Source organism: Salmo salar, chromosome 18 (genome assembly GCF_965601325.2).
Source record: "Salmo salar chromosome 18, fSalSal1, whole genome shotgun sequence".
In the NCBI taxonomy this organism is placed as follows: domain Eukaryota; kingdom Metazoa; phylum Chordata; class Actinopteri; order Salmoniformes; family Salmonidae; genus Salmo; species Salmo salar.
Window position 1 is genome coordinate 69,039,331 of NC_138308.1, and position 27,687 is coordinate 69,067,017.

Here is a 27,687-nt window from a genome sequence, read left to right on the forward strand (position 1 = left end):
ACCACGCGGGCTGGGTGTTATGAGTGTGTGTGTGTACCTTGGTCCTGGCTAGCATGGGTGCTCCTCTCTCCAGCAGTAGCTCCACTGCAGGGTCATGTCCACTCCTGGCCGCGCAGTGTAGAGGTGTGAGGCCGTCCTGCAGAAAACACACACACAGATGGTCAAATACGCACACACACACGCACACGCACGCACGCACACACACACACACACACACACACACACACACTTGTATACCAATAACCCCATACCACATGAACACGCACACACACACATACATACGGTTCAAACACACAGGGCAAACAAAACACACACGCGCGCACGCACGCACACACACAAAACAACCCCCAATCTCGCATGAATAAACACACGTATACACATAAGACAAGGTCACCGGTGGTAGCAGGGTATAGATCAGATTGTGACATCTAAGGGCCGGGGTGATTGTTCCATTCCCTGGTTCACTACAGGGTGAACCTCGTTCATCCACATTGGACTTACATTATTTGACTAGATTATATCTGTGGCTATGACCCCTGAGTATCTTGTACATTGATTATCAGTGGACAAAAGGCTTTGTTCAATTCAAATTCCCGTGTCAAACAACGGATGCATACAGTAGCATGTAGAGACACGTATTGAAACATGGCGGCTGAAATGTCCTTGACCTTTGCTTCAGTGACATGTTAACCTCACCCTTCTCATAAGCACACACACGGACGCGCGCGCACACACACACACACACACACACACACACACACACACACACACACACACACACACACACACACACACACACCAGAGATCAAACTGGCACAGACAAAACAAAAAATACAGTATGCGCTGTTTATCTTAACTCTGCTTGTGTAATAAAATGCACAAAGAAAACACAAGGATGGCCCCGCTGTTAGGGTTTTCTATGGCATTATTGTTGTTGTTGTTGTGGAGCTTGTTTACTAGTAAACACATGCAGGGCTTTATTATTTTATCAAGTCTGCCAGCCGGTACAGATGTTTTCCTGATTAGACAGACTGCTTTACTAGAATATTAGAGTTATAATCGTGATAACTGATACCCTGACCCACACTGACCCGTCTGTGGCAATAACAGAGCTTGTTATAACCTAGTCAGCGGACCAAATGGCACCCTATTCCCTACATAGGGTTCTGGTAAAAAAAAAAAATTGTGCACTATCGGCCACTGGTCAAAAGTAGTGCACTATATAGGGATTAGGGTGCCATTTCAGATTTGAGACGCAGCCACCTATATGATATTATATCAACATTAACTCTGGACAATACAAATGATATGGATATAATACGCAGGTAATAGAATGCTAACAGTCTAAACAGGCACTGTCCTGCCCTGACCGGGAACTGTACCGTTATCTAACGTTAAGTGGACGTTTTCGTTACGTTTGGGTCTAATCACATCATCTTTATTCATATGATATTTAGTTTAACTCTGGACCTTAGAATGATATCAGGATGTAATACCTTGGTAACGGACGCGTAAATATCTATCGCGTTACTAAAAACAGGATGTTTTCTGTTATGAAAGATGGATAGATTGTCAGGCTCAGGGAGGAGGGAGGTATAGTGATGGAGTGATTTGAGAGAGCAGGGAGAGGGATTGCGTCAGAAGGGATTTTTGCCCTAAGTTAATGCAGTAAGCTGATTGAGCAGCAAAACAGCCAAGGACACAAGAATAACAGCGTGTCAAAATGGAGGGCTTTTAGACTCAACAAGTTATTCTCTAGTGAGCTAGCCGTAAATACATAGTGCTGCAGCTCTCACTCACACACACATCCAACAGCTATGCAGTACACACACACACACACACTCCCTATCTCACACTTATCAACACACCCACACCTACATACAATATGAACAGTGAGTACACCTACTTACACAGTACATAAACTTAAAACACACACACACACACACACACACACACACAGCGACCCAGTGCGTCACCACTGGCTGTGGATGAGACAATGATACATTGCTGCAGCTGAAGAAGATATCCACGGCTGAGTCTGGTGGAAAGTGACTGCAGCACTACCACTGGACAATAATGACAGTTTGGTAGAAAGGACACTGCGTCACACACCTGTGCACAGTGAGGGGGTCAAACGGTGTGTGTGTGTGTATGTGTGTGTGTGTATGTGTATACGTGCACTGTATGTATGTATGAGTGTGTGTGTTTGTGTGGACTCACTCTAGTCTTAGCGTCGATCTGAGACCCCCTGTCCAGTAGGAGGCGCACCATGTTAGCGTTGCCACGCTTAGAGGCCACGTGGAGGGGCGTGATCCCATTCTGAAATACATAGAACCCAATTGAAGACACATTTCAAACGAAATAAACCAATGAACTAATGGTATATAACTACCTATCCTACTGTATACATATGTGCTGTTACAAGGCCAGTATACCATTTCTATTACGAGTAATGTTGTTACATACAGTATCCCCTGTTTACCTCAAATCTTAGGTTAGGGTTTCCTTAGTTCAGGGCTTTCTTAGGTTAGGGTTCTCTTAGGTTAGGGCTCTCTTAGGTTAAGGATTTCTTAGGTTAGGGTTCTCTTATGTTAGGGTTCTCTTAGGTTAAGGATTTCTTAGGTTAGGGTTCTCTTAGGTTAGGGCTCTCTTAGGTTAAGGATTTCTTAGGTTAGGGTTCTCTTATGTTAGGGTTCTCTTAGGTTAAGGATTTCTTAGGTTAGGGTTCTCTTAGGTTAGGGTTCTCTTAGGTTAGGGCCCAGGAGTTTGTTAGGTTAGGGTTCTCTTAGGTTAGGGCTCTCTTAGGTTAAGGATTTCTTAGGTTAGGGTTCTCTTATGTTAGGGTTCTCTTAGGTTAAGGATTTCTTAGGTTAGGGTTCTCTTATGTTAGGGTTCTCTTAGGTTAAGGATTTCTTAGGTTAGTGTTCTCTTAGGTTAGGGCTCTCTTAGGTTAAGGATTTCTTAGGTTAGGGTTCTCTTAGGTTAGGGCCGGTGGGCTCTCTTAGGTTAAGGATTTCTTAGGTTAGGGTTTTCTCAGGTTAGTGATCTCTTAGATTAGGGTTTTCTTAGGTTAAGGTTTTCTTAGGTTAGGGTTTTCTATGGCATTATTGTTGATGTTGTTGTGGAGCTTGTTTACTAGTAAACACATGCAGGGCTTTATTATTTTATCAAGTCTGCCAGCCGGTACAGATGTTTTCCTGATTAGACAGACTGCTTTACTAGAATATTAGAGTTATAATCGTGATAACTGATACCCTGACCCACACTGACCCGTCTGTGGCAATAACAGAGCTGTGTTATAACCTAGTCAGCAGCCCAAATGGCACCCTATTCCCTACACAGTGCACTACTTTTGACCAGTTTCTATTACGTGCAATGTTGTTCCACAGACAGTGGGGGTAGTTCAGGACAAGGCGTCTAGTGACTGATGTCACGCTTTCTAATATACCTCAATGAATTTCCTTGCTGGGACAATAGAGCTTGAATTGAATGGAATTGCTGATGAATGGCTCCTGTTCATTCTCCTTCTGTTAGGATGTGTTATGTTATTTTGGCGTTCGGCCACTCCTCTGATTTCTGTGAAATCCTGACAATGTGAAAGCTGAGCTTTTTTCCTCAGCCTGGTCCAGAGCACTGCAGGACACACAGCTTGTTATGTTGACTGTGACTGAAAAAGTGCCTGAGAAAGTATGACACAGCAGAAACTACAGTGGTTTTGAGTGTTACGTTTCTGCAAATAAAAGGTAAGGTTTCTGACTGTGGAGTCCCTTGCTGAGTTAGGAGATTTGTGCTGAAGTTGTAGACACAAAGGGCTCAGTCAGAACAGGACTGCATTGAGTCTGTGACCTTCAAGTAACCTTTCAGCTTGGCCAGATGACTCTCTCCATCTCTCGCCTTGAGTTCTGTCTCATGAAAAGGACTGGCATTCTCCTAAGACTCATTCCTCTCTCTGTCTGAGCGGCTGATGGGGACCACACACATGGACATGAGGATTCCGAGAAACAGGAAGTGCTGAGGCAGAAGGTGTCATTGTCCTAGAAAGCGACTCAATTGCTGACTGTGGGTTCCTAAAGGGCATTTCACTCTACTCGCTTTAAATGTGTGTGTGTGTGTGTGTGTGTGTGTGTGTGTGTGTGTGTGTGTGTGTGTGTGTGTGTGTGTGTGTGTGTGTGTGTGTGTGTGTGTGTGTGTGTGTGTGTGTGTGTGCTCTAAAGTCTCCTGTGTTTTATGGTTCTTGGACTCAGTGCTATGTTGGCACAGTGTGTGTGGGCAGCTCTTCCTATAACCTACAATCTTTGCACTATTTCCAGTAAAGGAAAGAACACAAAGGAGGGTATTGGGATGGATCCCAAGACCTCGCTGCTGTTAGGTTCTAATTCTCAGAGTAAAAAAACTCTACGGACACTATGAAAGCTTAACCAAGTTTATTCTTCCCAGAGGATCAATACCGCTGCATTAGACAAAACATGTTTCTACCACCACAAGTATATATACTCCAATTTAGACACTGCTCCTTCTCTCCAATCCTTACATCTATTGTGGTTCGACAGGAAGACGAAGTAATAGGGTAATAAACCATAATTTCTCCCTTAAGGGGATCTGACATAACCTCAATCCCTCATTTGCCTAATCCAAAGATGTCCACCCGTATCCCCTATAGCAATCCTGTGACTTCCTCCCGTCCACCCAGCACATTCCAAAGCCATCTGGCTCCTACAGATAACCATTAACTTCTGATGTAAAAACCAGTCTCTAGGATAGCAATGTTCCAAGTTTAACCCAGAATCCAACACTGCACAACAATAGCGCATCTGACTGCAGATCAGAAGGCTGTTGTAATAGTTTCAGCCTGGGCTATGGTAATGGTACCTACCCTAGCTGTAAAGTCCACAGCCGCCCCACGATTTAGCAGTAGTGTGGCCACGTTCACGTTTCCATAGTGGGCAGCAATATGAAGTGGCGTGAATCCACTCTGTAACACAGGGGTGAACATAGCAAGAGGAAGGGAGAGAGAGACAGTGGGTTAGATACTAGCCTCATTCATGACCCCCAAAGCCTGACCCCTGACCCTTGACCTCCACTATCCCAGCATGCAGCAGTCGCATTAACCATCATCAAAGGGAAGAAAGAAAAGGAAATTAGTAAATGTAAAAGAGCAACGCTCCAAACTCAGAAGAGGGAAGAAACCAAAGAGATGAAGGGAAAGAAATCTTAAAATTCAGTTTCAGAAAATTATGACTCAATTACACACATACACGCAAATTACGTACTGTATGTACACACACAAACACACTCAGAAAGATCACTACCATGCAGAAAGATCACTACCATGCAACTGGTAATCCTACAGTCAGAACAAAATAAACTGTATAGTTTCTCCATTTACTTAAATAATAAAGAAATAAATGAAGGAATTAAAAAACAAGTGGACGTACAGTTCACACAGACTGTTAATTAATATCAACCAAACAATTGACACACAGTATTAGTTAACCATACAGTTACAAAACAGAGAAAAAAGACACCAAATAAAAAAAAACATGACGGTTTTCTTTTTATCAACACCAAAGTGCACTATGTCACTGTACGCCATATTGTCATGTTAGGAATCATAAGAAATCAGAGAGAGCTATTGCAGAGCGGTTGGAGTATTGGGAAATTCTTGCCTTACCTTTCCATTCTGAAAGATATGGTCCGATTTAATGTGAAAACATTATTTACAAAAGTGTGAAGAATTGTAGTGACTACGCAATGATTAAAAATTACACATTTAAAGCTGATAATGGTGCAAATGAAAATAGACGGGATGCATCATGCTATATAGTGCTTCTGTTCTTCAAGATAATTATCTGCAAAACACCTGGATACTTTTTGATTGATGTTCTATCATGTCATTGCAGTAGTATACAATACTATATAAAAGCATGCTTGTTTGCAAGAATAATGTACATATATTTGCATTGATATATTTCTCATAATATTACTATTTCTTTATCTTATCTCAAGCCCTTTGTAATTGTAACGATGTGTTAATTCCGACCTCATTATATTATTATATCAATAACATTGTTTTATGCTTTGTCAAATAATATGCATTTAGTTCATAGTGCATCTACAATATAAATGAATGGCATGCAACACAACATATATACATTCTATATATAAACATTAAAGGGATACTTCAGGATTTTGGCAATGAGGCCCTTTATCTACTTCCCCAGAGTCAGATGAACTTGTGGATACCATTGTTATGTCTCTGTTTTCCAGTAAGAAGGAAGTTAGAGGTAGTTTTGCGAGCCAATGCTAACTAGCGTTAGCACAATGACTGGAAGAGACATAAAAACAACTTCAAGTCATTACGCTAATGCTAGTTAGCAATTGTACTAGCGCGAGTTAGCAACTTTCTTCAAAATGTACGCAGAGACATAAAAATGGTATCCACAAGTTCATCTGACTCTGGGAAGCAGATGAAGGGCCTCATTGCCAAAATCTCGAAGTATCCCTTTAACACTGTAAAAATTATTATCCATCATTATGTAAAATCTATATATCATCTTAGTGTGAAATGTATAGGTGATTATGAGATTATCAGTAAGACTATATATAAATCAACTCTCTGAGCTTGGGATAGCATCAATAAAACTCCAGAAACTCAACCAATGAAAACGAAAGTATGTCGAAAGTATGCACAAAGTAAAATAAATGAGCCAATAACAGTTTTCAAACTGAAAGACAAACTGCTAAGGCACATGATGTGCGGAAAAAGCTACTTGAGAGAGTGGGCCAATCGAGATATCACCATGCATGATTAACATTACAAAAAAAACAAAGAGATTGTGAAGGACTGAAAGACCCGAGGCTATTTCCACCATCCAATGCTATAGAAGTAAGGGAAATAAAGTGCTGAAACGACACAAAGACAAACAATAAAAGTGATGGGGTTATGATGAAGGTTTTGAGTGCCAGACATAGTGGTTATACCTCCGTAGTCCTATTGACCATCATCTGAAGCAGTAGAGACGAGGAAGGGAAAGACCTTAGTTATTTTACACACAGTCATACAGATGCTCAAAGTTCAGGGTAGACTGTGCAGTACAAGAAATACAGGCAACGTAGCTAGAGTGGTATGATTCTCTTCAAAAACAGCTTAATCGCTAGACTGTATATGAAGAGTTTAATTCCAAAATGCTATATATACGTTTTCTGAAATTAGCTTTTATTGTTTAAAGAAATTATGAAAGCGACTGGTGTGTTTTTTCACTATATAATCACATCATGGGGTTGTTCAATGTAACAAAAAAACAAAATGCAAAATGCTATATATCCGCCTCACTTTCAGATAAATAAGTATTGCCAGGTTTTACACAGTCAAACGTAACAAATAACTACATTTTTAATAAAGAACTGTACAAATGATACATTTGTGACATCAATATTAAAACAGAAAAAAATTAAATAAAAATCAATACAGTAATGTGATATCTATAGATCTGTAGTCATTTAGCAAATGCTGTTATCCAGAGTGACTTACAGTAAGTGCATTCATGTTAAGATGGGTAGGTGAGAACCACATATCACGGTCAAATATACAGGATACGAACATTCCATTACGGCTAAACAATGGATATTTAGCATTTTGCAAACAACAAAAAACATCTAAAATCTGTGTATAAAAAATCTGAGAACAGTAATATTTTACACACACATGAAATAAGCAATTTCTGATGAAAAAAACAAATGTGAAACATTTGTGGATATAGGGATTTGGAAATAAACTCTTCATATGCTTTATCGCTTCTTTATCCAAAGACCTTGAGATGTTTTACAACGAGAGTAGCAAGTCCATAGACATACATGTATACTGTACATAATACTATTTTCTATGAGCAGACCTTCCTCACTCTATACAACACACAACAGTGATGTATGGCAGCCATGTTGTACCACAAGGCCAAACTCACTAGAGAGTCGTCCTATTTATAGTCTTTTTCACATTTGAAAGTATGCTTTTAAGATGGTGGTTATTGCCAAACTAATTCAGGTAATCGTCGTAGGACTGTGTTTCAGAGGTATTTGGTGAGAGTGCTCTGTGTTTAATGTCTACCTATAAGTGTGCGTGAAAGTGTGTTTTCATGCTGCAGTCTTCATCCACCCTCCTCTGGGTCTCCCTTGTGAGTCATGGTGAAGAGTACTTCATGGAAACAGCCGTAAACAGCATTTCATGTCGGCATACACAAGGGTTTCCCAAACCCGGTCCTCGGGAACCCAAGGGGTACACGTCTAGTTTTTTGCCCTAGCACTACAAAGCTGATTCAAATAATCAACTAATTATCAAGCTTTGATAATTTCATTCAGCTGTGTAGTGTTAGGGCAAAAAACTAAACATGTACCCCTTGGATTACCAAGGACCGGGTTTGGGAAACGCTGGCATACACTGTATTATATTATGTAATATCATTAACATTAGGCCTGACACAAGGACAAAGTTATGTTCAGTGACAACACCAATGATAACTGGTATGCCATAGTGTTTGCAGCGCAGGGCTGTTCAATGCCTGGTGGACAACAGCAGCACTGCTGGTTTTCACTCATTCTGTTTCCTGTTATCGTCCTACACCGAGGACCACATTGGAAATACGTGTATTTAATGCTTTCATGTGTTATCCTCTGGGGTTCTTTGTATCTTTCATTTGTTTTTAAACGGTGCAAATTTGCTTTACCCAAAAATCAATCAATCAAAAGGGACTGATTCAGATATTGGTAATCCATGAGTGGACTCTGGCCAATCAACGAAAATAACTGTTCAACCAACTACAGAACCCAGCAGTGCTACAGTGAAGACCTTGAGGACAGTTCATTGAAAAGCCCTGGTGTACTATAGAATATTATTTCAGTACAGGCTACTGTCCTTCAAAATAAGAGAACCTGCACTTCACTCTAGCCACAGCCCATCCATCCCCTTACCCCTCACCCACACACCCCTAAAACCCATTTTTCCTGAAACCCAAGGATACATGCAACCCTCAAATTGCAACATTCAACAATACGACCTGTGGACAATAGCATATTCCACACACTCCGTGCAGTGGACAGTGCTACACATAAACACCGGGGATGCGGTTGAAAGTGATGGGGGGGAGGGGGGTGTGAGTGGATCAGATAAACAGATAAGACAGGAAGAGAGAGAGACCCGGTTAGTGGCAGGACCAATGAACTAGTGGCGCACAGACACTGAAGGAGAGAGAGATGGACAGACCGAGAGACAGCTACAGGTAGACACCAGAGACAGATGAACAAGGGCTAACGTATGTCGACATTGACTCACTCTCATTACACCCGTTTTTCATTGAAACTTGTTCGTATTGATACTAGAAATACACCTCAAAGCACTTACAAACAAAACTGTAAGACGTACCCTGTATTCAATTTCCTTACAGTCATACTGCACGTCGGGATTGCCCCCATTGACAACACATGGTCGTAGCACCACAGAGCCATGCTAACGCAATAACACAGATGCACGTTTTAACCCTTAACCCCTTCCCTCCGGCCGTACCTTGGACTGCACGTCTGCATTGTGGTCATTCTGGAGGAGCAGCGCGGCAGACTTGGTGTCGTCCTTGCGGGCGGCGATGTGCAGGGCGGGCAGCCGCACCTTACCCTTGGTGTCGTTCTCCAGCAGGACGGACACCACCTGGTTGTGGCCCTGCTGCAGCGCGATGGCCAGTGGGGTGAAGCCATCCTGGAGGAGGGAAGGAGAGGGGGGAGGTAGAAGGTTATGCATAGCCACAGACCAACAAGGCATAAAACAGCACAAACTTTATTTCATCAGGACTATGCCTGGTGAAACACAATGTTCACACACATCCTCACACAGACTGAAAACTTCAAACCATTTGCTGAAAACATGTACGAAGATACACACACACATACACACGGATACACACTCCCTACCTCTGTAGCGGTGCTCTGGTTACCTCCATTCTCCAGTAGGTAACGCACCACGTCCATGTGGTTCTCCTGAGCAGCCATGTACAGAGGGGTGAAGCCATTCTGGAGACACAACAGTACAACATTAGAGAAAGGTATAATATCATCTGCTGCAGGCCAACAGTAGGTTACAACATTTTGGTGATGCATCATTTTGTGGAGGAAGAACAAATACAATATAATTTGACTGCACAGACAACAAGTATGTCCATAGCCCATATGTCCATAGTTATTTGCATAGGCATGTACGGTGCATTCGGAAAGTATTCAGAACCCCTTCTCCACATTTTGTTATGTTACAGCCTTACTCTAAAATTGATTAAAATGTATTTGTTTCCTCATCAATCTACACACAATACCCCATAATGAAAAAGCGAAAAAAGGTTTAAAAAAGAAAAATACCTTATTTACATAAGTATTCAGACCCTTTGCTATGAGACTCGAAATTGAGCTAAGGTGCATCCTGTTTCCATTGATCATTCATGTTTCTACAACTTGATTGGAGTTCACCTGTGGTAAATTCAATTGATTGGACATGATTTTGAAAGCACACACCTGTCTATATAAGGTCTCACAGTTGACAGTGCATGTCAGAGCAAAAACCAAGCCATGAGCTTGAAGGAATTGTCCGTAGAGCTCCAAGACAGGATTGTTTCGAGCCACAGATCTGGGGAAGGGTACCAAAAAATGTCTGCAGCATTGAAGGTCCCCAAGAACACTGTGGCCTCCATCATTATTAAAAGGATGAAGTTTGGAACCACCAGAGCTGGCCGCCCGCCAAACTGGCCACCCAGAGCTGGCCTCCTGGCCAAACTGAGCAATCGGGGGAGAAGGGTCTTGGTCACTCTGACAGAGCTCCAGAGTTCCTCTGTGGAGATGGGAGAACTTCCAGAAGGACAACCATCTCGTCAGCACTCCACCAATCAGGCATTTATGGTAGAGTGACCAGACGGAAGCCATTCCTCACTAAAAGGCACATGACAGCCTTCTTGGAGTTTGCCAAAAGGCACCTAAAGGACTCTCAGACCATGAGAAACAAGATTCTCTGGTCTGATGAAACCAAGATTGAACTCTTTGGCCTGAATGCCAAGTGACACATCTGGAGTTAACCTGGCACCATCCCTACGGTGAAGTATGGTGGTGGCAGCATACATGGGGCAGCATGGGGATGTTTTTCAGCGTCAGGGATTGGGAGACTAGTCAGGATCGAGGGAAAGATGAACAGAGCAAAGCACAGAGAGATCCTTGATGAAAACCAGCTCCAGAGCGCTCATGACCTCAGACTGGGGCGAAGATTCACCTTCCAACAGGACAACGACCCTAAGCGCACCGCCAAGACAACACAGGAATACGTCTCAATGTCTTTGAGTGGCCCAGCCAGAGCCCGGACTTGAACCCGATAGAACATACAGTGAGGGAAAAAGTATTTGATCCCTTGCTGATTTTGTATGTTTGCCCACTGACAAAGAAATTATCAGTCTATAATTTTAATGGTAGGTTTATTTGAACAGTGAGTGATAGAATAACAACAAAAAAATCCAGAAAAATGCATGTCAAAAAATGTTATAAAATTATTTGCATTTTAATGAGGGAAATAAGTATTTGAACCCTCTACAAAACATGACTTAGTACTTGGTAGCAAAACCCTTGTTGGCAATCACAGAGGTCAGACGTTTCTTGTAGTTGGCCACCAGGTTTGCACACATCTAAGGAGGGATTTTGTCCCACTCCTCTTTGCAGATCTTCTCCAAGTCATTAAGGTTTCGAGGCTGACGTTTGGCAACTCGAACCTTCAGCTCCCTCCACAGATTTTCTATGGGATTAAGGTCTGGAGACTGGCTAGGCCACTCCAGGACCTTAATGTGCTTCTTCTTGAGCCACTCCTTTGTTGCCTTGGCCGTGTGTTTTGGGTCATTTTCATGCTGGAATACCCATCCACGACCCATTTTCAATGCCCTGGCTGAGGGAAGGAGGTTCTCACCCAAGATTTGACGGTACATGGCCCCGTCCATCGTCCCTTTGATGCGGTGAAGTTGTCCTGTCCCCTTAGCAGAAAAACACCCCCAAAGCATAATGTTTCCACCTCCATGTTTGACGGTGGGGATGGTGTTCTTTCCTCCTCCTCCAAACACGGCGAGTTGAGTTGATGCCAAAGAGCTCCTTTTTGGTCTCATCTGACCACAACACTTTCACCCAGTTGTCCTCTGAATCATTCAGATATTCATTGGCAAACTCCAGACGGGCATGTATATGTGCTTTCTTGAGCAGGGGGACCTTGTGGGCGCTGCAGGATTTCAGTCCTTTACGGCGTAGTGTGTTACCAATTGTTTTCTTGGTGACTATGGTCCCAGCTGCCTTGAGATCATTGACAAGATCCTCCCATGTAGTTCTGGGCTGATTCCTCACTGTTCTCATGATCATTGCAACTCCACGAGGTGAGATCTTGCATGGAGCCCCAGGCTGAGGGAGATTGACAGTTCTTTTGTGTTTCTTCCATTTGCGAATAATCGCACCAACTGTTGTCACCTTCTCACCAAGCTGCTTGGCGATGGTCTTGTAGCCCATTCCAGCCTTGTGTAGGTCTACAATCTTGTCCCTGACATCCTTGGAGAGCTCTTTGGTCTTGGCCATGGTGGAGAGTTTGGAATCTGATTGATCGCTTCTGTGGACAGGTGTCTTTTATACAGGTAACAAACAGATTAGGAGCACTCCCTTTAAGAGTGTGCTCCTAATCTCAGCTCGTTACCTGTATAAAAGACACCTGGGAGCCAGAAATCTTTCTGATTGAGAGGGGGTCAAATACTTATTTCCCTCATTAAAATGCAAATCAATTTATAACATTTTTGACATGCGTTTTTCAGGATTTTGTTGTTGTTATTCTGTCTCTCACTGTTCAAATAAACCTACCATTAAAATTATAGACTGATCATTTCTTTGTCAGTGGGCAAATGTACAAAATCAGCAGGGGATCAAATACTTTTTTCCCTCACTGTATCTGGAGAGACCTGAAAATAGCTGTGCAGTGACGCTCCACATCCAACCTGACAGAGCTTGAGAGGATCTGCAGAGAAGAATGGGAGAAACTCTCAAATTAAAGGTGTGTCATATGCAAGAAGACTCAAGGCTTTAATCGCTGGGTGCCTCAACAAAGTACTGAGTAAAGGGTCTGAATACTGATGTGAATGTGATATCATTTTTTTATTTTGTTTTTTATATATTTGCAAACATTTCGAAAAAACAGGTTTGGCTTTGTCATTATGGGGTACTGTGAGTAGAATTGATTTAATACATTTTAGAATAAGGCTGTAACGTAACAAAATGTGGAAAAAGTCAAGGACTCTGATTACTTTCCGAATGCACTGTATGCCTATAAACTGGTATAATACTTATTATGTCCAAAGCATCGTATGGTCACAGCAATGGTATGGCATCATTTTGCCACACAAATCCTGATCAGAGTTGGTAGGGATTAGAGATGAAAGCAAGATGGCTGCTGCCATGCTACTGTTTAGGGCTCCCGAGTGGCGCAACGGGCTAAGGCACTGCATCTCAGTGATAGAGGCGTCACTACAGACCATGGTTCGATTCCAGGCTGTTTCACAACCGGCCTTGATTGGGAGTCCCATAGGGTGGCGCACAATTGGCCCAGTGTCGTTCGGGTTAGGGTTTGGCTGGGGTAGGCCGTAATTGTATATAAGAATGTGTTCTTAACTGACTTGCCTAGTTAAATACAGGTTAAATAAAATAAAAAATAAAAATCTCTTGCCTGAGACTGAGAGTTGATTTCTGCTCCGCGCTTCACCAGTATCTTCACCACCTCGGCCTGTCCGGCCAGAGAGGCAATGTGGAGGGCTGTGTTCCCTTTCTGGGATGGAAGAACACAGAGAGACACATATTACACCATTATAGAGAACAAGGCGAACTGTGTCAATCAATACACAAAACAAGGGGTTCACTTTTCAACTCTGTCTTACAAAGAGGATGAATAACATACAGTAATGACAAACTGTCATTTCTGACATAAATAGAAATTACAAAAATGACTTTGTCCTGTATTTCAGCTTTGACAAAAAGCATACAAATTGTATTACTATTACAGTAGTATCAAATGTTTGACACACACACACACACACACACACACACACACACACACACACACACACACAGTCATCACCGCCATCTCATTGTCTACAGGCACTCCTATTCATCATTTTTTCACTCATCTTCATTAATTCTCTCCATCACTGATTAAAGATGTGACACCCCAAACAGGCATATCCACAGACACCTATGGCTCAGTGATAGAGATGAGGGGGCCTTTCTGAGTTGCACTCCTAATGATAGAAATAACAAGAAACAAGCTAGAAATAACAAAGCGTTATCACTCATAGAGAGCCTTAATCTCACAATGCTTTTAATTAGGCCATGTTGATGAACAAATCAAGTCAAGAGGCTCTTGTCTCAGAGTGGAAATCTGTTTAAAAAAGTTTGGGATGTTCTGTTGTCAAAATACACATTTAAATGAGTCATGTACAGTAAACACAATTAAATATGCTATAAAACACAAGACAGAAAATTCTTTTAAGCCTCAAATACACTACACGTTTGAAATTTCCTGCATTGCAGGAAAGTTCTCCTGCAACCGAGTGATCAAATTAAGGTCCTACATCTGTAACAAGTCACGCAACACCTAAACATGCTGCTTAGAAGGAATGGACGTTCTCCATTTTCACAGCTTGGCATAACTACCTCCATGTTCAATGAAACTAGCTGTATCCCTTTTCCTGCCTGCTACACCCTAGTGCTCTGAAGCTAGACTGCACAGTCATGTGACACGATAGGTTGCAGTGCAGTGCAGTCCATTGGGTGCTGGTTAGGGATATGGCTGTCTGCCCTGGGTATGGTAGTGTTATCTCACTGTTGGAAAGGTTAAGAGTCAGGTTAATGTAGGGCAAGAGTTGTTTCAGGACATTGACCTGGTTAAACCCCGTGTGTGACACTTGAACCACGTTTAGGGCCCTTAATTTGGAGACTGATACCTTGAACGACTTTTCAGAGAAATACATCCTGTTTTTGTGTCGTTGAAAATATTTTATCTCAGTTGGAAAGTACAATATCAAGCCAAAACAAACCAAAACAATGCACAATTCCCTTTCGGCGTAAAACAGCACATCAGATTTCACAACGGAAGAAAAACAAAATGTGTTATCGTCCATGATCTTTGGAGTACTTTCTTTTGACAGCTCATTTGATTATGATAATTCTAACTATCTTTATTTGTAATACAAAAGTCTAAAGCAGCTAAGATAAATATAATCTTAACACTTGACCAGCATGCAAGCTTCTAACAAGCCTTTACCCAGTTGTGGATAAAATTAATAGTCTCCCTACAGCGGACGTGGACGGACGGAGCTCATGTACTGTAGCTCTTCCTAATATGATTCTATCATACTGTGCTAGCTCCACATACGGCAGTGCGGTACGGGAACCCACCTTGGTGGCCGAGTCCACAGCTGAGCCTCTCTCCAGCAGCTCCTGGACCAGCTCCACGTGGCCCTCCTTAGCTGCCAGGTGCAACGCGTTGAGCCCATTCTGAGGAAGAAGAGAAGTAGACACGTATAAGAAGATAGGTCAGCCTCAAAACAAAATGGAGGATAGAAACGATAGAGATAAAGGAAAGAGAAGGGACTGGGTGTACCTCCAGGTCCATAACCTAACAGGGTCTCTTTCCCTCTCCCAATCTCTCTCTCCTTGTCTTGGCTGTGAAACCGTGTTCTCCTCTCTCACAAATACACACACACACTCTCAAGGGAGGTACAGACTGAAATACCAAAGGCGGTACTGGAAGTCAGAATTTGTGCCGTGTCACGATGGTTGTGGACTAGGGCCAGTCCAGGATTCACTATGTAGGCCTGGTGGTATTAATAAAGTCAAGCAGTATGTGTATGTGTGTGTGTGTGTGTGTGTGTGTGTGTGTGTGTGTGTGTATCTGGTGTTTGTCACAGGGGTCACTGGTGTGTGATTCTGTTCCTTGAATGCGACTTGCCAGCTATGCTGTAATTTATAGCTACCTGTCTTTCCAGACACCCATAAGACTTGACTTTAGATCAGAACATCCATCCAAGACTAACTCAGATATATCAAGACTCAGATACACAGTTGAAGTCGGAAGTTTACATACACTTAGCTTGGAGTCATTAAAACTCATTTTTCAACCACTCCACAAATTTCCTGTTAACAAACTATAGTTTTGGCAAGTCGGTTAGGACATCTACTTTGTGCATGACACAAGTCATTTTTCCAACAATTGTTTACAGACAGATTATTTGACTTATAATTCACTGTATCACAATTCCAGTGGGTCAGAAGTTTACATACACTAAGTTGACTGTGCCTTTAAACAGCTTGGAAAATTCCAGACAATGATGTCATGGCTTTAGAAGCTTCTGATAGCCTAATTGACATCATTTGAGTCAATTGGAGGTGTACCTGTGGATGTATTTCAAGGCCTACCTTCAAACTCAGTGCCTCTTTGCTTGACATCATGGGAAAATCAAAAGAAATCAGCCAAGACCTCAGAAAATAAAGTCTGGTTCATCCTTAGGAGCAATTTCCAAATGCCTGAAGGTACCACGTTCATCTGTACAAACAATAGCATGCAAGTATAAACACCATGGGACCACACAGCCGTCATAGCGCTCAGGAAGGAGACACGTTCTGTCTCCTAGAGATGAACGTACTTTGGTGCGAAAAGTGCAAATCAATCCCAGAACAACAGCAAAGGACTTTGTGAAGATGCTGGAGGAAACAGGTACAAAAGTATCTATATCCACAGTAAAATGAGTCCTATATCGACATAACCTGAAAGGCCGCTCAGCAAGGAAGAAGCCATCGCTCCAAAACCGCCATAAAAAAAGACAGACTATGGTTTGCAAATGCACATGGGGACAAAGATCGTACTTTTTGGAGAAATGTCCTCTCGTCTGATGAAACAAAAATAGAACTGTTTGGCCATAATGACCATCGTTATGTTTGGAGGAAAAAGGGGGAAGCTTGCAAGCCGAAGAACACCATCCCAACCGTGAAGCACGGGGCTGGCACCATCACGTTGTGGGGGTGCTTTGCTGCAGGAGGGACAGGTGCACTTCACAAAATAGATGGCATCATGAGGCAGGAAAATTATGTGGATATATTGATGCAACATCTCAAGACACCAGTCAGGAAGTTAAAGCTTGGTCGCAAATGGGTCTTCCAAATGGACAATGATCCCAAGCGCACTTCCAAAGTTGTGGCAAAATGGCTTAAGGACAACAATGTCAAGGTATTGGAGTGGCCATCACAAAGCCCTGACCTCAATCCTACAGACATTTGCGGGCAGAACTGAAAAAGCGTGTGCGAGCAAGGAGGCCTACAAACCTGACTCAGTTACACCAGCTCTGTCGGGAGGAATGGGCCAAAATTCACCCAACTTATTGTGGGAAGCTTGTGGAAGGCTACCCGAAACATTTGACCCAAGTTCAACAATTTAAGGCAATGCTACCAAATACTAATTGAGTGTATGTAAACTTCTGACCCACTGGGAATGTGAAGAAATAAAAGGTGAAATAAATCACTCTCTACTATTATTCTGACATTTCACATTCTTAAAATAAAGTGGTGATCCTAACTGACCTATGACAGGGAATTTTTACCAGGATTAAATGTCAGGAATTGTGAAAGACTGAGTTTAAATGTATTTGACTAAGGTGTATGTAAACTTCCAACTTCAACTGTACCAACTGGTCCCAGTTCAATTTTGCTAAAGACTAGTTTATTTCCCTCCATAAGTGCCAATATGTTCCAAATAGGAGATTGATGTTTACGTCCTGTTGTTGGGGCAATAAATAGATCCTAAAAGCTTTGGAGGGAGAGAAATTACGATTACATTTCAATATCACTTTGGGCGGATTACCCTGCGGATTAAAAAATCCAAGCATTTGCATTTGCCAGTTAATTCCCAAAACACCACAACATGAGGGGCCCAAGTAACTTCAATATCCAACCCCAGATGCCAACAACATGACACAACATTTGGATTCTGAGGCGCAATCCTCTCTCATTCCTAAAACGAATCCAGAGCGATTTACAGGAGTAATTGGTTAAATGCCTTGCTCAAGGGCACAACAGATTTTTCACCTAGTTTGGGGCGTCTCAGTGACCCAGCACTAATTCAGGGAGCATTTGTCTGCTGTTTAAAAAGGGCCGCTCGGTCGATATGTAATTTCCTCTATAGCCGGGGCAGCCGCAAACAGACTATGTCATGCGGCCCCTGTTCAGACCAAACTGGACTGCTCCTGAGGACCCCTATAGTTACAGCAAGGCCCCCTACAGTGTTTAGGATTGGTACTGAGCATGAATGTGTCCAATCAACCCCTGTCTATTAAAAAAATAGTTACATATTCTGCAGTCTGCACTGCCCTGAAGGAGAACAAGAAGCATCTTTTTTTAAAGACATGCTGCATTTGACTCAGAAGGGTGCACCATCTGCTCTCTTCTCACTTAGCTTGTCCTCACATCCCTTAGCACTGTCAAAAAGCTATATTTCTATTGTGTAATTGTAGGGCCTGGCTCCGATATTGTACTGAAGGTAAAACGTAGAGTGTAAACAAACACCTTACAAACTCACTGTAGAATTAACCCGTTAACCTGTCCTTGGTAACACACTTCACCCTCAGAGATGGCATTGGGAATAACTCAAGGCCAGCCAGACAGGATGCTATAACATCATAACACCTGTCACTACCAAAGCGGAATGGAGTAGCCATTTCTGTCCCTATTTCGACTTTATAGATTAATGGCTGCCTCTGTCATTTGTCCCCATGGAAGTTGGTAGGGATTGGCTAAGTGAGGTTGGTTGTTAACTGCAGGGACTATCTGTATTTACTCCTTTGGGGCGGGGATCCTTCTCCCCACCCTCCCATTCCGATTCCCCCACAATCTCAAAGAAACACCTCCGCCCTTGGCACTCCCATACAGTCCCATCCATCTCTGCCCACAACAACCCCATACTGTATGAGTGTACCCCCATTCATCCATCCTTTAGTGTCTGCAGGCATATCACTCTGTCACACAGTTCCCCAACCTACCTACTGACCACCACAGTCACTCAATCACAGTCATTACATCAGCCTGGCCAGACGCAATCACTTATGAAACGTTCTAATCACATAATATAACATTCACCCTAATGTTCCCGCTTGTTATTGTTCTATTATGTGCAGATGTAATGTGGTGGAAATCTAATTCATAAGCAGCGGTGGTTAGAGCAGACTACTCCCATGGGGCATTGCAGCAGTCATAACCAGCATAAATAGCAACTAATTAACATGCAGATTGTGAGTTATTATCATTATGAACTATGGTGCTATAATAAATGGAATGCATTACTCATTGAAAGGCAGTTAAAAGTTTACAGTCCGTAGGGGTAACAGGAAAGTGCAAAAAGTAATGAAGTACACTTTTGAGAATAGCGTTTTCAGTTAAAAAAGGTTAACTTGAAGAAACATATCAAGTACCAAATAATAACACAATAATAAAAGTGACAGGTAGTTGATACAGGTAAATTATATTTGAATAGTCCACAAAGGAATACATTTCTAGCACCTGGAGTAGACCAAATAGCTTTCACTAAGAGAATGTCAACTCCACCTCCTGCATTAAGTTGAAAAGAGCTACTGAATTCCACTAAGGGTTGTCCCTTAACACTTTTTTCAACTTCTACAGTAGAATCATAACGGCCACTTCATCATACAAACAAGGTCTTAATGCAGCAGTTATGGTTTACAGAGTTTAGTTTGAATTGGGGGTTCAGAGCTGCTGTGTGAGTCTGTGTGGTTGATTGATTGGTTCTCCAGACTGTGTTGGATGAGCCACAAGGAGCTCTCACGGTCATAGGTGGAGTATTCCATCACTAGTGGCACGGGCAGAGACTTGATGGAAAGACATCCATCTAATGTGGCACCTGCAATGTATTTATAATGTATAAATGCTACTTTAAATGCAGTACCACCATCAAGCTTATTTCTCCCATGACTGTGCAGAGGAAATTATGCCAGGGACAAACTGGGAATATATCAGCCTTAAAGACAGAGAAACATTGGTATTTGTTACAGAGCAAGAGGCTCTGTAAACAAGGCTTGGCTACAGATAGATGTAGGATCTTAATTTGATCACTCTTGTGATCACTCTGTGCAGGATATGCAAATAGCGTATTCAAGGTATAAAAATGCTTCTAAAGATTGTAATTTCCACTTTAAAATGTCAGACTTTATTTGAAAAATGAAAAATGTATCAACCCCTACAAAAAAAAATTCCATTAGTTATAATCACCATAATGATTCACATTTCCTGTTGCTGCAGGATTATTTTCCTGCTGTAGCAAACTGGCTCAAATTAAGATCCTAGTAGTGTAGTAGTCTGGTTGAGTGAAGAGGCCTGGGAGACCATGAAGGTCATGGGGATGAGGATGGAAGAGCAGATGGTTTCAGCCCGACGCGACAACACTAACAACAACAATCTATCTGGCAGCTGTCAAATATAATACCTGACATACAGTACATGGCTGTTATCATTATCGTATGTCAATTACATTTTTACATTTCAGTCATTCTGGCAGACGCTCTTATCCAGAGAGACTTAAAGTAACGAGCGCATACATTTTCATACTTTTTTCATACTGGTCTCCAGTGGGAATCGAACCTACAACCCTGGTGTTGCAAGTGCTGTCAATGCCATTTGTATGCCTGTAGTGTGAGGTGTGGGCTCGTTGCTAAGGATGACTGACATAGATCCTTATGTTTGCTGGTTGCTAGGATGACTGACAGTTTCACTGTGATCCACTTTGCAGAATTGCATTGCTGACACATGCACATATCAGCCACTCAAGGGTGTAACAATACAGAACACCTTGAGATTGTTCCAGCTCAATAACTAATATCCGATCACTAGACCATCAGATTCCACAAGCACACTCATCAATCCATTGATTATACCTGTCATATGGTATATGAACCGACAGGAGATGTTAGTGACTAGGGTCCTGTCTCCTCCCCTCTCATCCATCTCTAACTCTGCCCGACACCCACATAAGGCTGTGGTGGTCATGACATTTTGTCAGCCGGTTATTGTCATGCAAAAGTATGGCTGGGCGATATGACCTAAAAATCATATCTCTATTTTTTCAAATTTATGGGAAATTCACAATATATACAGTACCTTCGGAAAGCATTCAGACCCCTTGACTTTTTCCACATTTTGTTACGTTACAGCCTTATTCCTAAAATAATCCTCAGCGATCCACACACAATACCCCAAAGCAAAAACAGGTTTTTATAATTTTTTTGCAAATGTATTACAGAAAAAACCCAGAAATACCTTATTTACATAAGTATTCAGACCCTTTGCTATGAACTCGATATTGAGCTCAGGTGCATCCTGTTTCCATTAATCATGCTTGAGATGTTTCTACAACTTGATTGGAGTTCGCCTGTGGTAAATTCAATTGATTGGACATGATTTGGAAAGGCACAAACCTGTTTAAATAAGGTCCCACAGTTGACTGTGCATGTCAGAGCAAAAACCATTTAGAATAAGGCTGTAACATAAAAACAAAATAATGTGGAAAAAGTCAAAGGATCTGAATAATTTCCAAAGGGACTGTATGTAAATTTAATATTTCATTTATTATTATTTTTATAAATTAGCAAACATTTCTAAATACAAGCGTTGTTGAATAAATACAGGTAAAATACACTGCATTTCAAACAGTCTAATGAATTCAGGGCTTGTGAAGTTATACTTAGGGTAAATATAAGCCTTCCACAATCATAAGACCCACTAATAATTCAATTATTTAATCAAAATAGTTTAACCTGCTTTTTTCTCTCAATAATCACTGATCTGGCTTTCAAGTCTGTCTATGAAAATGTCATGTTTTGTTACAAATGTAACTAGAACCATGCATAATGCACATTCACTAATAATGACTAACTTAGGCATTATAGAAGACGAACACAGATCTCCTCAACAATCTCTCAAACCCACGTGCTAGTGACTGGCAAACTAATCTTTATATTTCAAGTTTATATTTCAAGCCAACTTGGATCTATTTGCTAGCTAACAAGGTTGAAATGTTTGAAAAGCATGTTAGCCTGCCCACTTAGTTCAGATGTTGAAATCAAGTGGCCTACCTTATTTCTCAGAATGATAACAATTCCTTATATACAAATTCCTTATATAATTGTGTTTTATGATTATTGGACATTTATTTAAAAAAAACAGACTAGACAGCTAGGATAACAGTGCTGCTAGCGGTACGTGATACCCCAATGCCAGCGCGCCACAAACGGAGCATTCATTTTCCAGAATCAATGTTCATTGATACTCTCGTTTTAGTAATGTCTGCTCTGCGCGCAATTTGAGTAGTTGAGACATAAAAAGGGTTTCGTTAGAAAAGTTCTCTCCTCTACTACAGTGAAATAATGTCTCAATGGGCTTTGGTGTCCATATGATTGATTATGTTGGACCAAACCTCAAATGCAAATAGCGTTTTGGAAACCGCTTGTCAGAGAGGACTTCGTTGGCGTGAGAGGCAGGGGGAAGGGGCTTGGTGTGTGTAAACCGTAGAGGAAGAGGCAAAGCGAGAGGTTTCACTCTCGCTAAAATCGGTCCAAAATAAACCAAATGCGTTTATATGGGCTTAGTTTGGACCTAAACTTGTCGCCTGCCTTCCCGCCTTTGGGGGGACAACGACTAGCATTGTTAGGGTGGAGACGTGCATCTCTTCATTATATATAGATCTCTGGTGTACATTTGGAGGTGCGCACAGCACAGAAAGAGCGAAAGAGATGAGACCAAAAATAGAACACGAGAATAAGTGGAAATAAACGCTTCAAAAAACGATTACTTTTTTTTTTTTTTTACAAAACCTCAATTCTTGCGATACAGGCATTTGGAATACCGCGGATTTTTTTTAAATTCATTAATTCGATATATCGCCCCAGGGGCGGTCCTGGGGGGGGCAGTGCCCCTGTGACAACAATTTTGGACCCCCTTGTGGCCCCCCTAAATGTAGAGTATGAAATAATTTTTACATAACTAATTTTTGCTATAATTCTTTTTTTACATCCGTTATTAGACAGTGGCAACGCCGAACACTAATGATTATGAACATGGTCTTTTGCCTGCTAATGCCTGCAATGCAGTGAAGAAAACGATACAACAATAACGTCTAATGTAACTGGCCCCTCTAACAGCACAACTGGCCCCAGCTTGGCTCCCCCAGTTGAAATGATCTAGAACCGCCACTGTATCGCCCAGCCCTATGCAAAAGACTCCCGGTCTCACGGTAATTGACCGTTTCACATATAGCATCTCCAGGCCTCCACGCATATGAGCTGCATACGAGCTGCATACCAGCCGCTGATGCGCGGCTTTGGAACAGCTACATTTAAAAAAGTCTAATAAATCTATTTAATATACACCATCACAATAAAGCCTTATTTATTTTAGTCAGGTCTAAAGAAACATGATATGAAGAAAATGTATTTCAGAATAACAGAATATGAGTTGGCCTACTGTATGTTATCTGGCTATGCTCCATACCATAGGCTGTATGTTGGCTTGTTCATTTAGCTGTGCCATTTAGCTGTGCCATCCTGTGCCATTATTTGATATTATATGATTTTATAATAAGAAGAATAGAATTGAACTTATCTGAAAAAAATAGAAATAATATTTTTCCCATTCCGGAGCATGTACGCATATGAAGTGGCTATGTTGAGGTTAAAAGGGATAATTCGAAACTAATCCTATACGCTTGATTTACTTGGCAACTATAGTTGTGAATGACACAAACCTTAGAACGTCTTCAAAACATATATTGGCTACATGATGCGGCTATAGGCTAAGTCGCAACAACAAAAAACTTGCGCTCTGTTCCTTGCCTCAGGCTGCACAGCTGTTCTCTCATCAAGTGATCATATTTTAACCTATTCTATTATTCTCAATGTAATCTTGTCTGTACTAATATGTCAAATTAGTTTCATGATCAAATGGGGAGGAACAGGGGCAGGGGAAAAATACATGTCACCTGTATGCACTCGAATTGCGAATGGAGGCCGCGCGCTTTTCCGGCGGACCGTTTTCCAATGACGCCTGGAAGGCTACTTTGGTTTTATAGTGGAGCTGTGCTTAATATGAGCAGCTGAGAAATGAACATAGGAACACTTATTTCACTCCACGCATCAACCACTGCTTGAGGAGCATGATCTCGTTGCGCGACAGGTGATATTCCCCCCAAACTCCGTATGCCATGGGCTCTCCAACCCTGTTCCTGCAGCTACCGAGTGCTTGATTTGGGAAACCAAATGAAATCTGTTCGGGAACATCGATAGTAACATGTTTTCGCAACTAAACATATTTCACTAAACTGTTGACAGACAGACAGCACGCTCGAGAAAAGGAATAAGGGAGAGAGAGGAGGAGAGGGAAATGCATGGTGGTGAGATATTCTGTATAGATAAAAGTAATCTGCCTACCAATTAATTATGAAAATATAAAGAAAATCCCTATTACTAGGCTATTTAAAATCAAGTACAAATGCACTATAATTGTAGGCTACCTGTAAGCCGCCCTACACAATCAGTGAACCAACAGCATCGCCTAGGTCTATCTCCCATCATGGAATGACATTTTGGAGCGTAGCATAAGGTAACCAGAATGTATAAAGTAACCAGAATGACTCATGACTGCCGGTATGCTGGTAATATGGTCACCGCAACAGCCCTACACCCCATTCGTCCAGGTCCCTGTCACTGTGTGAAGGTCACTGTTCTACTGTTACATTCCAGGAGGGGAGGGGCAGCCGGACTGACCATATGGAAGGAGAGAGGGGGGGGGGGGCATTCGATAAGGGGAGGGTAGAGACCAGAGAGAATGCAGATATAGGAGGACTAGGGTGAAATAGGAAATCAGTGTTTGTGACAGTGGATCTGCATTGTTAGCAACATACTATATCTGACATGGCAATCTGACTTGGTTTATGAAGCAGAACATCTATATCTTCCTGACATTATACAGTAGAGCACTAGCTCAGATCACTGCATCAAAGCACACGCATTCAGATGTGCTGCCAGATGTGAGAAATAGAAAGAGAGAGACAGAGACAGAGTGTGTGTATACTGTATGTGAGCAAGAGAGCGGGGGTGGCTGGCCCCTCACCTTACCTATCTAGATTGCTTTGGCGTTGTGAGGAAAACTGTGTGTGCCTGTCTGTGTCTGTATGGTAGGGTTTAGACACAAAGCCCAAACAACCGCTCACACACACCCCATGGCCATGTGACTGTTGTTTATCAGCTTGACCACCGTGACCATGGTGGTTGTCAAGGCCGGACTATTTACATCCTAGCAGTTGTCTGTGACCCGCGTCAGGGTGCCCCCCCTAGCCCCGCGATGAGGAATGTTAATGGGTTGGAGGAGGAACAGATAATGGTCATGCGCCTCCTAAATTAAGACCCACCAGCCTCTCAGGGGGAGAGGTATGCTCCAGAAATAGGGAATGTAATGGAAAACTACAGTTGAAATCCGAAGTTTTCATACACCTTACTGGCTGACTACACCGCTCGCATCGCATGCACGAGCGTTGCAAAATAAATATAGAAATCTATGTTATTCAATTATTGCACCCACACTGCTCGTGCGCACCAACGAGCATCTGCATTGCCAAGGGCTAAAATAGAAATCAGTTCTATTTCTGATGCAGATCGCGCTGCAAGTCCTGCCTCTCCCATCTCCTCATTGGTTTACAGAAGCAGGTACCCACGTGCCATCTCCACACTGGTTATACCCACGTGGGTGACTGAAAGACAAACGAGGTCAGTGGCGGTAATGCACCTAATTTATGAAAGTTGCCAATCGCAATATAAAGTCTAGAGAAGAAAAAGCCTGTAAGGAAGAGTGATGACTAGAAACGATTCGGTTGACCGTTTTATGTGTGGATTAATTGGCGGAGTAGAGGACCTTGTGCATTTTAGGTAAAATAATAACTCAATGTTTATATCCCAGGACAAATTAGCTAGCAACAGCAAGCTAGATAAATAGAACAAATTAGCTAGCAAGTGCAAGCTAGCTAGCTAAATTGCCATAAATGTTTAATGCTTTTCAACCTGTACCCAAATTAATATAATTGGTTCAAAGTTTGTTTTGATATTTTAACCTGCGTGTCGTGGGTCAGAAGTTTACATACACTCAATTAGCATTTGGTAGCATTGCCTTAAATTGTTGAACTTGGGTCAAATGTTTCGGGTAGCCTTCCACAAGCTTCCACCAATAAGTTGAGTGAATTTTGGCCCATTCCTTCTGACAGAGCTGGTGTAACTGAGTCAGGTTTGTAGGCCTCCTTGCTCGCACACGCTTTTTTAGTTCTGCCCGCAAATTTTCTATTGGATTGAGGTCAGGGCTTTGTGATGGCCACTCCAATACCTTGACTTTGTTGTCCTTAAGCCATTTTGCCACAACTTTGGAAGTATGCTTGGGGTCATTGTCCATTTGGAAGACCAATTTGCGACCAAGCTTTAACTTCCTGACTGATGTCTTGAGATGTTGCATCAATATATCCACATCATTTTCCATTATCATGATGCCATCTACTTTGTGTGCACCAGTCCCTCATGCAGCAAAGCACTCCCACAACATGATGGTGCCACCTCCCGTGCTTCACGGTTGGGATGGTGTTCTTTGGCTTGCAAGCCTCCTCCTTTTTCCTCCAAACATAACGATTGTCATTATGGCCAAACAGTTCTATTTTTGTTTCATCAGACCAGAGGACATTTCTCCAAAAAGTACGATCTTTGTCCCCATGTGCAGTTGCAAACCGTAGTCTGGCTTTTTTATGGCGGTTTTTGAGCAGTGGCTTCTTCCTTGCTGAGCGGCCTTTCAGGTTATGTCGATATAGGACTCGTTTTACTGTGGGTATAGATACTTTTGTACCTGTTTCCTCCAGCATCTTCACAAGGTCCTTTGCTGTTGTTCTGGGATTGATTTGCACTTTTCGCACCAAGGTACGTTCATCTCTAGGAGACAGAACGCGTCTCCTTCCTGAGTCGTATGACGGCTGCGTGGTCCCATGGTGTTATACTTGCGTACTATTGCTTGTACAGATGAACGTGGTACCTTCAGGCGTTTGGAAATTGCTCCCAAGGCTGAACCAGACTTGTGGAGGTCTACAATTTATTGGCTGGCTGATTTCTTTTGATTTATCCATGATGGAGACACTGAATTTTAAGGTAAGCCTTGAAATACATCCACAGGTACACCTCCAATTGACTCAAATGATGTCAATTAGACTATCAGAAACTTCTAAAGCCACAACATCGTTTTCTGGAATTTTCCAAGCTGTTTAAAGGCACAGTAAACTTAGTGTATGTAAACTTCTGACCCACTGGAATTGTGATACAGTGAATTATAAGTGAAATAATTATAAGTGAAATAATCAAATTATTTGTGTCATGCACAAAGTAGATGTCCTAACCCACTTGCGAAAACTATAGTTTGTTAACAAGAAATTTGTGGAGTGGTTGAAAAATTAGTTTTAATGACTCCAACCTAAGTGTATGTAAACATCCGACTTCAACTGTAGCTGTTATAACGCTGGGATGGTCA

At 42.0% G+C, this 27,687-nt stretch overlaps 1 protein-coding gene across 20 annotated transcripts in view; it reads right to left on the minus strand.

Moving 5' to 3' along the window:
- The window catches only part of LOC106577504 (ankyrin-2), a 262,877-nt gene that overhangs the window by 62,899 nt on the left and 172,291 nt on the right, over positions 1 to 27,687 (minus strand). For 17 of the 20 annotated variants that reach the window (XM_082965071.1, XM_082965072.1, XM_082965067.1 and 14 more), the window contains exons 3-10: positions 15,484 to 15,582; positions 13,757 to 13,855; positions 9,955 to 10,053; positions 9,557 to 9,742; positions 6,982 to 7,005; positions 4,874 to 4,972; positions 2,221 to 2,319; positions 38 to 136 (exon numbers count right to left, since the gene is read on the minus strand). In XM_082965071.1, coding sequence (XP_082821197.1) covers positions 38 to 136; positions 2,221 to 2,319; positions 4,874 to 4,972; positions 6,982 to 7,005; positions 9,557 to 9,742; positions 9,955 to 10,053; positions 13,757 to 13,855; positions 15,484 to 15,582 — 804 coding nt within the window. The remainder of the gene's footprint in view (positions 1 to 37; positions 137 to 2,220; positions 2,320 to 4,873; positions 4,973 to 6,981; positions 7,006 to 9,556; positions 9,743 to 9,954; positions 10,054 to 13,756; positions 13,856 to 15,483; positions 15,583 to 27,687) is intronic. The other 3 variants (XM_045701300.2, XM_045701298.2, XM_014155579.3) reach the window with 1 other exon arrangement.